This window comes from Mastigoproctus giganteus, chromosome 10, assembly GCF_048544385.1.
Source record: "Mastigoproctus giganteus isolate SK-2022 chromosome 10, ASM4854438v1, whole genome shotgun sequence".
In the NCBI taxonomy this organism is placed as follows: Eukaryota; Metazoa; Arthropoda; class Arachnida; order Uropygi; family Thelyphonidae; genus Mastigoproctus; species Mastigoproctus giganteus.
The window spans coordinates 208,674,559-208,690,027 of NC_143584.1; the positions used below are offsets into that span (position 1 = coordinate 208,674,559).

At 35.0% G+C, this 15,469-nt stretch overlaps 1 protein-coding gene across 1 annotated transcript in view; it reads left to right on the forward strand.

The window, feature by feature from the left end:
• The window catches only part of mRpS30 (mitochondrial ribosomal protein S30), a 44,183-nt gene that overhangs the window by 14,773 nt on the left and 13,941 nt on the right, over positions 1-15,469 (forward strand). Inside the window, exons 3-4 of the mRNA XM_090383246.1 lie at positions 8,915-9,026; positions 14,213-14,383. Of these exons, the coding sequence (XP_090239372.1) occupies positions 8,915-9,026; positions 14,213-14,383 (283 nt within the window). The remainder of the gene's footprint in view (positions 1-8,914; positions 9,027-14,212; positions 14,384-15,469) is intronic.

A 15,469-nucleotide genomic window follows, 5' to 3' on the forward strand; every position in this document is an offset into this window, starting at 1 on the left:
ATGTGAATTATCCATCCATTCTGTTATTAACTGAGCTCTTCTACAGATGTATCATCAGAATTTTCTTTCTCTACCCCCTTTTTGTCTAGCCCAAATTTCAATAAGGTGAAATTATCTGTTTTCTGTATGGGCAGGCCTTCAAAAGTGACGTTTAATTATCACCATCCTGTATATACAGTCAGTTTTGCTATAATGCAAATTTTGGCAACACGAATTTGCTCCAACACGACTGATATATTAGGAAACAATGCAATATAATGTGGTTTTCACATTGGCTCATGTGCGATTTCATCTGCAAGTAACACCAGGTGAATGAAAACTTGGCACTGAGCTGAATAGCAACCTGCGCAGCAAACACACAAGTTTACGAAGCTTAAAAAATGTCAAATGTGTGAGAGCTATATTTCCATTTTCTGTAGTTGTATTGGTTGGAGACACACTTGTCATTCGCTGTATTCACAAGATAACACTTGATATTGTAGACCAACTCACATTTTTCTGTTCAAACAGAAATTTCATGAGGCGGGATAGCGTGAGTGGAGGATCACATTTCTGGAGGTCAATAGCATAAAACAATAAAAACAATTTGCAGTTCCTGGTTTATTGAGCTTTTCTGTTAGTGTATCTGCATGGTAGCACAGCAGTATCGTCACAATCCTCCCCACACCGGGTGGAAAAGGCCCAGTTCACATCCCGTTGATAACATGAGGAACTTTAATGGGCTTTTTTCACTCTGTGGCTAAGTTAGTCGGTCTCAGGTTTAGATAGCAAGGTTCCTCCCCCAGGAGTGGGGGTTTTTCATCCAGCAAAACAGGCAAATTGACCAGAGAACACACACAATTTACAGACAAAATAATTACAGTCGGACCTCCGTATAACGAAATTGACCGTTCCCTTGAAAACATTCGTTATACAGAAATTTCATTATAAAGAAATATGACCTTTTCAACAATGAAAAATACTGTAAATTCAGAAATATAGTAAAAGATGGGAATGAATAAATTTTCTAACATTTTAAAACAATATATTAATACATACATATTAAGAAGTGACTACTTACACGATGCCCACAATTTATTAGTACACTTTTAAGAATTATGTCATAAAATATTTGGTTATTTTTTGTTGTACACTGGATTCTATTGAACAACATTCATAAAAATGTTTGCATTTGTTTAAACTTTAAACACTCAGATATATTTTCTGTTACATTTTCTTCCCACTGAAGGCCTCGATGCAAAGTTTCAAATGCTGCCAACATTTGTTTGGAAGGTTTAATATTGCCCTCATTTTCATCCAACTCATCATCTATATTGTCACTACTTTTTTAAATATGCTCCAAAATGTTTGTGTCATAGTAGCTGAATATCCAAAATGTTGGATATTCAGCTACTATGACATCATTATCAACTCCTAAAAATTCATCAAGAACAATTTCTCCACTGATCAAACCTCGCTTGGAACTCTTCCCAACATTGCTCAATGTCTTCTAGTAGTTCATCCCTCTCATCTCTGCTAATTAGCATTTTAGCAAAATCTGCTTTTGCGAAACAATTTTTAATCGCTTTTCCGTCACATCTTGACTCCACACTTTCACCAGCTTTGATATGTACATCCACAAATCTATAACAGAATCTATAGGTTGATTCACAGTATAATTTTTTTCAGTATGCACCTTCGGTAGTGCATTTTCAAATTCTTGATAATGCCGTGGTCCATTGGCTGCAGTTAAGACAAATTATTCAGAAGGAAGAAAACAAGCTTCACGCTTGTAAGTTTCGAAATTACTGAGTGAAGGTGGGCAGGGCAGTTGTCGACAATCAACAAGATTTTTCTGTTTTCTTTCTATCGAAATTTAAAATCCACTGCGAAAAAATTTCACTTGCCATTCAAGGATTTTTGTTGTAGTTGTAGTCCAACTCTAACGACTACTCCTTTGAAACATCAGAGTTGTTTACTCTTGTCTATTTCCAAAAGCTTCAGTTTTTCATTACCAGCCATATTTGCAACCAAGAGTGTAATTCTCTCCTTACTATTTTTACCACCTAAACATTTATCACCTTTAAAAGTCAGTGTCTTGTTCGGCAAACATTTAAAAAAATAAACAGGTTTCATCAATGTTGAATATATCTTTGGACTCATAGTCCTCCATAATTTTTTAAAAACTATTTCTTTCCAATTGGTATAGTCTTCTTTGATTGCAGCTCCACTTTCATCAGAAATAACTTTTTCAAGTAAGCCATGATGCTCTTTAAATTTGTTCAGCCAACCAGAACTGGTTTGGAATGTTTTGTGCCCCAAAAAAGATGCATACTCCATAGCCTTTTCTTTTATTAATAGTCCTGATATCAGAATGTTTTGGTCTCGAATCAACTTCATCCACTTAAAAACTGCTTCATTTACATCTTCCCAAAGGAATAATTTTACACACTTCCGACTGTCCCATTTCCTCAAACAGTTTGAGAATCGAAATAGGTTTTTTCAGAATGGTTGACACACTACTGGCAGGGACCTCAAATTTTAAAGCGATTTCCTTTTTTTTTTAATGCTGCAACTACACTATTAAGCACTTACACTTTTTCACACTACACTCAAGGATTTTCTCTTAGACACTGTAAGGTTACTTGCACAGCAGTTAAAACAAAGCTGAAATTAGGGACCACTTGTAGCTACCATGTAAACAGAGACAGGTGAAACTTAGTGAAAGTGTGTATGACTCATTTCTTTGATACAACAGATGAATTTCTACGATAAAGGAAAATCACTCCTAATTCTCTAATAGAATGCTTACAGTAGAAAATAGGTTGACTAGAGTCAATGCCCGCATCGGGAATATGCCTTAATCTTTGCCAATAGCTGTGGATAGCCGACCAGTGGAACTTCTTGGCATAGTAGTGTATAAATTCTATAGGTTCTACTTCTTTTTAGCCATTGCTGACCCCACTGCTGGGCAAAGGCCTCTCCTAAACTTCCATCTTTTCCTAAACTGGTCGTGGTTTCGTAAACTGGTTGGCCAGTTTCCTCCTGCAGGGTTTTACAGGGACCATTGTAAAATGTTTTATCTCTTAATTCATGGAATTAAAGCCTTTAGCTATTAAATGTTAAAGGGATTAATGCTTAATCCTTTTATCTCTTAATTCATGCTTTCTACAGCATCAGCTTTATTGCCTAAAGGCCAGAGGTGCAACAGTGCGTACCCAGATCTCTCAAAATCAGTTCAAAACGTTATATGGAAATTTTCTTCATTATACAGACTGTTCTTAATGTAATGACCAGGGGGAAATCAAAAAATTTCGCTACATAGAAAATTTCGCTATATGGAAGTTCGTTAAAAAGAGGTCCGACTGTATATGGATAGATGTGATCATTTGTAGGTGACCCTAATATCATAATTAAATTTTTTTTTTTTTTTCTGTTAGTGCAATCTAATTATAAACAGGTGGTAAACTATCTTACTGCATTTGCGATAGCTGGATTTGTGTGGGTTTTTACATTATGATGGTGAAATGTGTTTCCCCTTCCATGAAATCTTCAATCATGTAAAAAACAAAACTAAATTTGCAGAACCTTCTCTTCATTCCTATTTTTTAAGCTTCATAAACTTGTCTCACTTGTGCAATTTGTGCATCCTGTGTTCATCATTATCAATTGCTTATCTTTTTTACTGTTTTAAATTTTACAATCCAAAAAAAAAAAAGAAAAGAAAATGTCAGTGGAGAAATATCAATCAAACAAAACATATCTTGTCAAGGTAAAGTGCTATACTGTAATATTTATTTATTTATTAGAAATTTGATATTTAAGCCTGTGTTAACAATTTTATTGAGTTTCTAACTTTTTTTAGTGTTTTACTTATCAGACTGAACATTTTTTTTGAGTGCTCTGCCCTATCCCTATTTTTCCCACAAGCCCTATTGTTTTTGATGTCGCAATACCGTTTGTTTGTTTGTTTGTTATTTGGTTTTTAGGAGCATTAGTAACTAAGGCCATATTGCTCCGGGAATATGCGGTGGTCATTCCCTTGACCTTTCTGCATCCTCCGCATATTTGGTGGTGACGGGCTCGAACCCCGGTCTAATCAAGAAGCGTGTGCTACGCACTGCTGCTCCTTCCCACCTGGCTACAGAGGAGCCCCGCTAACATGGATAAAAATCTCCATGTTAGCCCCGCTAACATGGAGATTTTTAGGAACATAATTACCTTGTTATAGCAGAGCTGACAGTATCTTCATATGCCTCATATTTCAGAATTACATCTAAACATGTCATAATATATAATACATAAGGGCAGTTCTCCGATATATAAGGGCGGTTCTAAGAGTGAAGTGGGAAATTACTGACCAGTCAGTCTAACTTCAGTAGTAGGGAAAAGCATGGAAGCAATGATTAGGGGTGGAATTCAGGATCATTTAGATAGAAATGGAATTCTGAAGGATAATCAGCATGGTTTCATAAAGGGAAAATCATGTTTAACAAATCTGGTTAGCTATTTTGATAGGGTTCACCCATGAGCTGGATTTAGGGAATAATTTCGACATTTTTTATTTGGATTTCAGCAAAGCATTTGACTCAGTCCCACATGAACGGTTACTTTATAAGCTGAAACAGGTTTGAATCACAGGGAAAATCCTTAGATAATCCTTAGCTGGGTGGCTTCGGGACAGGAGGCAGAGGGTTGTGATAAATGGTTATTCCTCAGATTGGGTTGATGTAAGAAGTGAGGTTCCCCAAGAATCAGTATTGGGACCACTGTTGTTTTTGATTTTCATAAATGACATTGATGAAGGGATAGAGTGTGTGATGTCTAAATTTGCAGATAATGTAAAGATTGGTAGAGTAGTTAATGTTCACTGCCAAGCAGAGATTCTTCAAAGTGACCTAGATAGACTTCAGGGATGGTCAGAAAAATATCAACTATGCTTTAATCCAGAAAAGTGTAAGGTATTGCACCTGGGGAACAGTAATCCCAAAGTAACATATACACTTGGTGGAGTTTAACTAAAGCTCGTTGTGGAGGAAAGGGATTTGGGTGGTATGATACAGTCAGACATGAAGTTTTCCGAGCATTGTAGACAGGTTGCAAGGAAGGCCCACGGTGTCCTGTTGATGATTTATCGAACAATTGCTAGTAGAGATAAGGACGTCATAATCCCATTATATAAAGCTATTGTTAGATCACACTTGGAATACCATGTTCAAGTATGGAGACTGCACCTAAAGAAAGATATTGTGCTTCTTGAAAGAGTCCAGAGATGGGTAACTTGCTTGGTGAAATCGGAAAAAGGGCGTCTATATGAAGAAAGACTTCAAATATGTGGGTCGCAGAGGTTGGAGACTAGGCACTTTAGAGGAGACTTGATTGAAGTGTTTAAGGCTCTGAGGGGCATAAGTAAAATGAATGAGGATGAAATTTTCAAGGTTATAAATGATTCTAGAATTAGGGGCCATAATTTCAAGTTATTATTATTATTAAAATCAGTTTATTTCCCAAGAAACCTTGGGTCACCCCGGGACGGCTCTGTGCCAGAAGGGTGTGAATACAGACTAAGGTGCGAGGAACACAATGTACAATAAACAAGGGTACATTCGTGCTCGACCCGAGACTTTTACAGGATTAAATAAACAATAATGTACAAAATATACAGTAATATACATGATTACATGAAGACAGAAAGTCTTTGTCATATACAAATAGGCAAGTTAAAAAAAAAAAAAAAAAAAAAAAAGGTCTGTCCAGGAGCAGGTGAGTATTATAGGTTCATAATCTGGTAACAGTTCTTGAGGATTTCCTTCCTGTAGGGCTTGTCTTCACAGAACCTATCAGGGTGGATCCTAAATTTATTGAAGATCCGAAGACAATTGGCTGGAAACATGTTCCTCAGGGAATCGATGTTTGACAGAGTAAGACATAGAGGGAGACAGGAGTCGGGGTGCTTCCCTCTTGCCCTCCTCGGGCCAGAGATTAATGAGGATACTGATGGAGCATCAATTCGCCTCGTTATAAGCCGTGCAAGCGTGAGAACATTTTTTGTCATGATGATATGTCTCCAGGGAGTGGTGCCTAGATTTGCTTGTAGGATAGATCTGGAGATAGTTAGGGGGTGGCCTACCACCCTGTTCATCCATCTAAGCAACCAGTACTCTAAACTGAGATACTTCTGAAGGTATGAGGCAGGGGCAGATGACCAAATTTCTGAAGCATAGAGAGGAATCGGCGTAATACACCTCAGGATCTGCCGAATAAGCAGCGCTGGCTGATGCACACCAACGAGCTCTTGACGCACTGCCCAAAGAGCAGCGTACGTCTTCTGCCTCATCCTGGCAAAGTGAGGCTGAAATGTGAGTCCAACATCCCAGGTGAGGCCAAGATCAGTATGAGAGGTCACCTTTTGCACCGGTTCCCCACTAACAAAAATTTGGATATCATTAGTTAGTGGGGGAGATGTTTAGAGTGGATTGTAGGAAGTTTTATTTTAGACAGCGAGTCATAAATTACTGGAATAAGTTACCTACATGGGTGGTAGAGGCTGACAGTTTGGGGAAATTCAAATGTCAGCTGGTTATTTTGTTTTATTTATTTATTTATTTGGCTGATGCAGCATAAGCCATAGGCTTCCTTGCACCATTTAGCCATTGCTAATACTAATATTATTAAACATTTCATATTTTTTGATCATTGAAAAAAGTTAATAAAAATTGGATTTTTTTTTTGTGTTCACATATTGATTTGCTAAAGCAACTGTGGCACTTCTATAAATGTGACACCTATGTTAAACAGAAACCTCTGTAAATATTGAAAATATGTACAAAAAGGAGTTATTATTGGAAGTACTCATCACAAGACTTCAGTTATAGCTTGGACGCAGCATGGTTTTGTTAAGGAGAAGTTTTGTCACCAATTTGATTGGATACTGTGATGTGGTCACAAAGGAATTGGATGCAAGAAATAACTTTGATATCATATATTTGAATCTTAGAAAAGCTTTTGATACTGTTGCACACGAAGACTGCTGAACAAATTGGAGCAGTGTGGCATTGGAAGCAAATTGCTTCTATGGATAAAGGCATGGCTGACTGGGAAAAGACAGTGGTAATCAATGGACGCTGCTCTTTGTACACTAATGTTATTAGTGGAGCCCCTCAGGGTTCAGTATTGGTGCCTCCATAGCCAGATGGGCAGTAGCAGCAGTGCGTAGCACATGCTTCTTGATTAGACCGGGGTTCGAGCCCGTGACCACCAAATACAGAGAATGTGGAAAGGTCAGAATGACCACTGCATATCCACGGAGCAATATGGCCTTAGTTGCTAATGCTCCTAAAAACCCAACAACAGGGTTCGGCGTTGGGTCTATTGTTGTTTTCTGTATTTATTAATGATATTGATGATGGTATATCAGGCTTAATGTTCAAGTTTGCAGACAATACGAAGATTGGCAGGGTTGTTAATGACACTAATGACAGTATGCTGCTGCAGTGGGATCTAGAAAAGTTGAGCAGATGGGCTGAGAGGTGGCAACTGAAGTTTAACATTGACAAATGTAAAGTACTACATATGAGAAGCAGTAACCCCAGAGTAATGTATCAACTGTACTGTGTGCTACTACACTGACAGTGGTAGAGAATGAAAAGGACCTGGGGGTAATTGTGCAGGCAGATATGAAATTTTCTGAGCAGTATAGATGGTGTACAAGTGTAGCTCATAGTGTCTTGTCAATGATATACAGGAATTTTTCTAGCAGGAATAAGGAAGTGATTATCCTCTTGTATAAGGCAATGGTCAGGCCACACCTTGAGTACTGTATACAGGTCTGGAGGTCTCATTTTAAGAAGAATGTAGAGCGGTTGGAACGAGTACAGAGAAGTGCAACAAGATTAGTGAATGGAACAAGGGGTACAGAGAAGTGCAACAAGATTAGTGAATGGAACAAGGGGTTGCTATTAAGAAGAAAGGCTTAAGTTTTGCAAATTACAGTGTCTGGAGACTAGGCACCTGTGAGGTGATCTGATTGAGGTGTAGCATTAGCATTAGCATTAGTAGAGGCATTTGATGCAAGAAAGCAAGCTTATGCAGCATCAGCCAAAAAAAAAAAAAAAAAAAAAAAACCCACTTCCACTTCACCCCTCTGTTCGTTCAAAATACCTGTCCAGCTGAGCCTTAAACTTATTTAGGCTATCAACCTCCACCACAAGGGATGGAAGTCTGTTCCACCAACCATGTATAAAGCCTTGAATGGTTTGAGCATGCTCAATGCTGATGGGATTCTTCCTCTTGCTCAGAATAATCACCTGAGAGGGCATAAATTCAAATTGAGGGAAGACAGTTGTAGGATAGATGTGTGGAAGTTTGCGTTTAACTACCATGTGGTTTATTGCTGGAACAAACTTCCATCTGTCGTTGTAGAAGTTGATAGCTTAAATAGACTCTCAAGGCAGAACTAGACAAACATTTGGAACGAGTAGATAGGTGAAATTAGAAGATTTTTTTTTTTTTTTTTTTGGCTGATGCTATATAATCTTGCTTTCTTGCATCATGTGCCTTTTCATATAATTATTGTTTATTAAGCTGAAAGTACAATTAGAAAATCTTAGTGATAAAGTTGGCAATAAGTTATCACATTAAATATGAGTAATTATTGAGAAATTTTACTGTACTTGGTTGCTTGTTACCATCCTCGTGGTATCTGTTGCTACAGGTAAATATCTACATGAATTTAATCATAACTTTCCCTGTAATAACTTAATTTTATCAAAGAATATATCCCATTTTAGTCCTCTTCTCTCCTTTGGATTTATCAAACTTTATTATGAGAGGGGAACATGGAAGAAGGAATACTGTATGTCTAAATTATGGTTTTGACATTAACTTAGTTTTAGATACAGCTAGTAGTTTCTCATATATTTCATTTGGTTTTTAGTTTCTTCCAAGAGATAGTTCTCTTTGTACATCATTTGAGATACCAGAGTTCAGAACTAATCCCAAATATTTGGGCTTCAGATGGGAGAAAAGATATTTGACTAGTGTCCCAGGTAAGTGAAAATCTGTATTATGTTTAAAAAATATGGTTCAAATCCAAAGTAATATATTAATAATGTATTTTATCTTTTTTCAAGAAATAAGCTCTTTTCAAATTATTTTATTTTTATGCACCTATTTTTATTTTTATTTTTATGTAAAGGAAGTTTAAGTAAAATAAACCAACACATCATAAGCTTGTCATATTACAGTTAATCAGTAGATGAATGATATTACAAAGTAGTTGTGTTCATGCTCACCACAGGTGCTGCTGAAGGAAAAACAGACAAACAGCCACAGTTTGTAACAAAGAAAAATGAAGAGCATTCTTTTAACCCTGACCTTTGGCAGAGCTTTAAAAATGACAAAAACAAATTTTAACGTGGTTTTCAGTAATGAGTATACATACCATTATCACACATACATACAAAAAATTGATGGTCACATTGTTGAAGTGTGGAGGAGTGAGAAGCCTAACAAATAATTGTAACAGGTGCATAACAGCCCTAAAGCCAAATGTCTTCTGTGCATTCAATTCAATAAAAGTTTTTTGGTCCTATTTTATGGGATTTTTTTAAATAAAGAGAATTACTGGTGTCATGTATTTGAATCTGCTCAGGAACTTTTACCATAAATCAGTGACGATGGTTAGAAAGAAAGGAAGGAAGGAAGGAAGGATCATTTTCAAAAAGATGGTGCATATTTCTTTATCTGCTACCACTGAGAGATTGTCTAAATGAGCTATTCCAAGTCTATCATATCTGTCACAATGGTCTCCTTGTTCAACAGACATAACTGTTGAGGGGGTTTCATCAAAAATGCATATACTTACCACATTCCAGCAGTTAACCAAAAGACACATTACTACTGTTGTCCAAGTAACTTCTGATATATTAAAGTGTGGGAGGAAATGGAGTTTTTCAGTATGTCTGCATCACCTCTTTCCCATACTGAGCATCTGTAAACTTGATGTTTTCTCCTCATTTTCATGTCAGTTATTTTCCTTCCATACAAAAAGTGAAGTCATAAATATTTGAAGTTGTAAAGCTACTTTTTAATTACCTTGTATACATTTAATCTGCTTCATGCAAATATATGTTAATCATCAATATAATTTAAATATGGCACTTCAAAGATTTTAATTTTCAGTTTTATAGTTGATTTTGAAAATCATTTTTGTACCTTTTTTTCCAGAGCTAGGCAAAAGGAATGCTAATCATGAATTACTGAAATTGCAATCATCATTTTTGATTGTGGCAAATTTTAATCTTGCTTTCCTTTCTATAGTGGTATTGAAAGTAATGACAGAGTAATATGCATGCTCTTCATTGTAAATAATGTGGTTAAAACATGTCCCCTCCCTGTAGAGAAGAGAATTTTTGCTAAGTTTAAAAACCATGGTTATTACATCTCCCTCTTTTGTATGAATAACAGCTTTAGTTCTGCCCTAAAATACCAAAATGAGCAGGAAAGAGTACTTAAGTATTTGCACTTAAAATGTGCATACTGTTCATATAATCATTCTGTATTCAGACAGTCTGAATACCTTTGAGTATATGGTGTAACATTTTACTGTTTTCTATTTCTATTTCATAAGATATTTCTGGATACACAATTAATATTGCCAGATGCGGTACACAATTAATATTGCCAATAACTGTGGTGGAAAGCATTGCCACTGAGGCTATAGCATCTCTCACTTCAGGAAACCTTCCTGAGCCATGCTAAGCCAGAGATTTCCAAAGTGTGGGGTGTGTGTGTGTGTCCCGGGGAAGGGGTACTTGGTTTTTTTTAGAGAGGGGGTGCTTGTTTTTATTAAGCACTTTTTTATCAAAATATGGAAAAACCATCCCATTAATCCAAGTATGAAAGGTATTTTTTTTAGTCTTTGAGATTAAATGTATTGAAATATATATTAATTTATAAAAGTATGTATACCCATAATTTTGTCTTCATACAGACCGCAAAAAGATTTTTTGCGGACCTGCGAGGTAAAGTAAATGATTAATCATTAATTTAAATATACAGTCGGACCCCTGTTTAATGAACTTCTTTATAGCAGATTTTTCTATTATTTCTGAATTTCTGTCAGTTGTACATAATTTTCTTAAGAAACTTGACATTTCTTCCTCTGATTTAAATGATGAGGTGCTGCACTTTTTGTGTATGAAAGAAGTACTGATGGAAGAACTTAATATACAATTAGATAAAAGTGAATACAATAATTTTCTAGAAAAACTAAAACGTGAATTTGAGAAAAGGTTTGCAGATTTAAAAAAAATAGGAAAATTAACACAACTCCTCATATGTCCATTTTCATTTGAACCAAATGGGGCGTGGACTAATGAGGCAGCAAAATGGTTTAAAAATAATAAAACTGCACTGCAATTAGAAGGGACTAATTTTCAAGAAGATTTTGCTTTGAAAAAAAAAAAAAAAAAAAAAAAAAAAATCAATGAATTGAGTGATTTGCAACAATTTTGAGGAAAATATGTCCAATGTGAAAAGTGTCCTGAGATAAGGAAACTATACTCAGTTATGTAGTGTTTGGATCAACATATATATGTGAATCAGTGTTTTCAAAAATGAACCATATTAAGAACAAATTTCGATCTCTGCTAATGAACATCTGCAAAATTTGCTTCAAAGGTTTGTTCCAGATTTTGCAAAAATTGTTTTAGAAAACAAATGAATTTTTCTCATTAATATGTATATGTACATAAATTTTGACACTGTATCTATAGCAATTACATAAATAAAAAAATATATTGCCTAATATTTATTAGACGATTTATTAATTTTATTTATTTTAATTTCAAGCATGCGGACCACGATAAGATATTTTTTTTCTAATATTGACTGCATTGAAAACTAATTGGTGACCCCTGTTCTAGAAGATGCAAGGTGCATGAAATTTAGGAAATATTTTAAGGGGGCACAAGGTATAAAAGTTTGGGAATTACTGTTCTAAGTCATAAGTAAAAAAAAAATAGTAATAATAATAATTAAAAAAAAACAATATAATAAATATAACCACAGCATCCCAAAACAGTAAAGTCTCCAATGTCATACTCACGCTATATGATCAGATGATTCATTGATAATCCTACTGCCCCATAATATACCTCTTATTGCTTTCTCCTAATCACAATTGACCACTACCATTATTCAGATTTCATATCATATATAAACTTGTAAGGAGGGAGTGTTTCTTTCTTTTTGCCCTTAACACCTAGAATGCAATACCCTGGAAAATTTCCTGGACCAACAGTTCAGAAACATACATTAACCCATAAAATAGAATTCTTATAATTCTGGTACGTTTTACAGTTTCCCAATGCGAATTAAACTTGATAATGTTTTTCATATGTTTTTGACTGATATTGCTATTATTTAAATCATATAAACTTGGAAATTTTTAACTAAAGCTAGAAATACAAGAAATCACTTTATCAAGTCTTGATAAAGTGTTTTTTTATTGAAATTTGCAATATAGATATTACAGAAAGTTGGTTGATGGCATATATCCAGTAATTTTGAGGGAAATGACAATAGAGTGCAAAAAACCATTAAGATTAATTGATTTGACTTGAGGGAGATTCCTTTGGCCAACATATTGCCAATACATGAAGGTGGTTCCAAGACTGAAGTGACTAATTACCTACTGATTACTCTGATTTCACTCATAAGGAAAATCATGGTGTGATAAAGAGTGCAATGTAGGGACATTTTAGTAGGAAATATTCTGAAGGATATACAACACAGTTTTTCTTAGGGAAAATCATGTTAAAATAACCTGGTTGATTATTTCAACCAGGTTATTTTAACATGACCTGGTTGAAATAATCATTCAGGAGCTGGATATAGGAAATAATTTCAACAATATTTATTTAGATTTTACTAAAGTATTTGACTCAATCCTGCGCTGAGTTTGCTGTATAAGCTGGACATATTGGGATCACAGGTAAGATTTGTAAATGAATCACAAGCCAGCTGCATTGCAGGAAGCAGAGCGTTGTGATTAATGGTTAGTCTTCAGATTGTGCTACCATTAGAAGTGTCAGTTTCCCAGGATTGGTTTTGTGATCATTTTCTGATTTTCTTAAATTCCATCAATGAAGGGATGGAGGGCATGATATCAAAATTTGCAGATGATGTGAAGGTGAGGAGAGTGGATAATGATCAGTGCCAAACAGTGTTTCTTCAGGATGATTTGGATAGGCTTGGAATGGTCAATAAAGCTAATTTTTAATAAAGCAAAATACGTCTTATATTTGCAGAATAGCAATTCCAAAATAACATACACTTGCTGAGGTTGAATTAAAAACAGTAGAGAAAGAAAGGGATTTAAAGGTTACAGTACAGATGGTCACGAAATTTCTATTCAGCACAGACAGGCAGACCCATGTTGTCTTATTAATGATTTATTGAACATTTTCTTGTAGAGATGGGGAGGAAGCCTCATAATCCCACTGTATAAGGCACAATTGTAAGACTACACTTGAAATATGCTAAGTAGACAGACTGTACCTAAAGAAAAAGCTTCTTGAAAAGATACAAAGGTTGGTAACCCACTTGGTAAGAACCACAAAAGAACACCCACGTGATGAAACACTGAAATGAGAGAGAAATACTACAGAGCTTGGTAATCAGATACCTTAGAGTAATCTCATTCAAGTCCATGAGGCTTTAAGAGGGATAGTAAAATGTTTAAGAAAAAATTTTAAATTGTTATAACTGATTCCAGAAATAGGGGGCATAAGTTCAAATTATGGAGGAAGAGGTACATGTACAAAGTTTTCTTTGAGCCATCAAATTATTAATAAATGGAATAAATTACCTTTGTGGATATTTGAGGCTGATAGCTTGGAGAAGGTCAGTAGACCTGTGTTAGGAGGTAAACACATATTTATTTATTTATTATTATTAATTTTATTTTGTGTTATTTTATTATTTACTTGGCTGGTTCAGAAGTGCTACAGGGCTATATTATTATATATATACTAATAACTTGTGAAATTTAAGATATCTAGGGTCAATAATAACCAAGATATTTAATTGAAAAAGGGTTATCTTTTCTTTGTTTACCCTGTTATTAATGTTTAAAGGCCGGTACTGAAGATGATTACTTTTTTTTCCCAAAAAAAAAAAAAAAAAATTGTCTGTCTTACAGCATTCTTATATAATATTTCTTTGTTAGGGTTTTGGCCTGCTGATCCTTATCAGTATCCACTCCTGTGTATGCAGGCATATCACAAGCATATATGGCATAATTTCACTTTGAGGACAGAAGAAGAACTTGAAGATATGTGTTCATCTTATGGTCTAATGAGTTCATTTGGATGGCTGATGGGTGTTGCCACATATCAAGGTTAGATGTTTGCTTATAAAATTATAATTTTATTTTGAATATAGATACAAATCCATTTTTTTCTACAAATTAGACTTCAATATTTTAACTAAATTTTTGTATACCATTTTGATCAATATTTTTTGTATACTACATTTTAAATACATAAGAAATCTGAAATGTACTTAAAAGAACCTTCAAAATTCCTAATTTAGATTTTAATAATGTTTAATTATCTTTAAAAAAAAATGAAAACTTCATTTCCACTTCAACTCCATGTAACTAAGCAGATCAGTTGAGGTGAGTACCATCTATTAAGCTCTTATTGCTATTTACATTATTAAGTTGATTATACAACGGTACATTAAGAAGCTCAATAAATCATCTAAGTTGAAAATGTCTTTTGAATGGTCTTTGTTGGAATGCTGCCTAGAACACATTATGTTTTACTGGACAGTTCTTGATATGGTCCATATTGAGAAAACAAAAAACTTCCTTCTTTCTCCTCAAGTAACACCACAGGACAGCTTGTGGTGTTAGATCATGTGATTGGGCTGAATTTGAGTAGCCAGTTCATCTTGAAATGAGACAATTTGAAAGTTATATACATCTCTACATTTAATTTCTGTCTTTGGTTTCTCCAGTGATGGATGCTCTCAGTGATTTGCTTTTGGTGATGCCATTTGTTTAAAAGATATTGGTAACATATTTTCACTTATAGTAATGGTGTTTCTCTAATGTGAGCATAGGCCCATGATCGTGGCAACCAATTTTTGGTTACATTGATGGAGGGATCAAAATGGCCTCAATGGTGACAACTAAATGCAGAGACAGGTAAATTTTCAAATATAACCCTCTGACCTTTACTGTCGAAAAATGAGACAGTCCTTTAACTGTTGGCATGATAAGTCCAGAGTCAACCCCACTTCATGGGACATTACATGCTTGCTGCAACCATTTGAAGAGCTTATGATGGCTCTTCAAATCACCATTGACCCTTATGCTGATGGGGTGAAAGGCTGACAATACACTTATGGGATAAAGTTTGTGACAAGGTTTTTATAAAAAGGAAAAAATATATAAATATATTAGGGAATGACCTGGTAC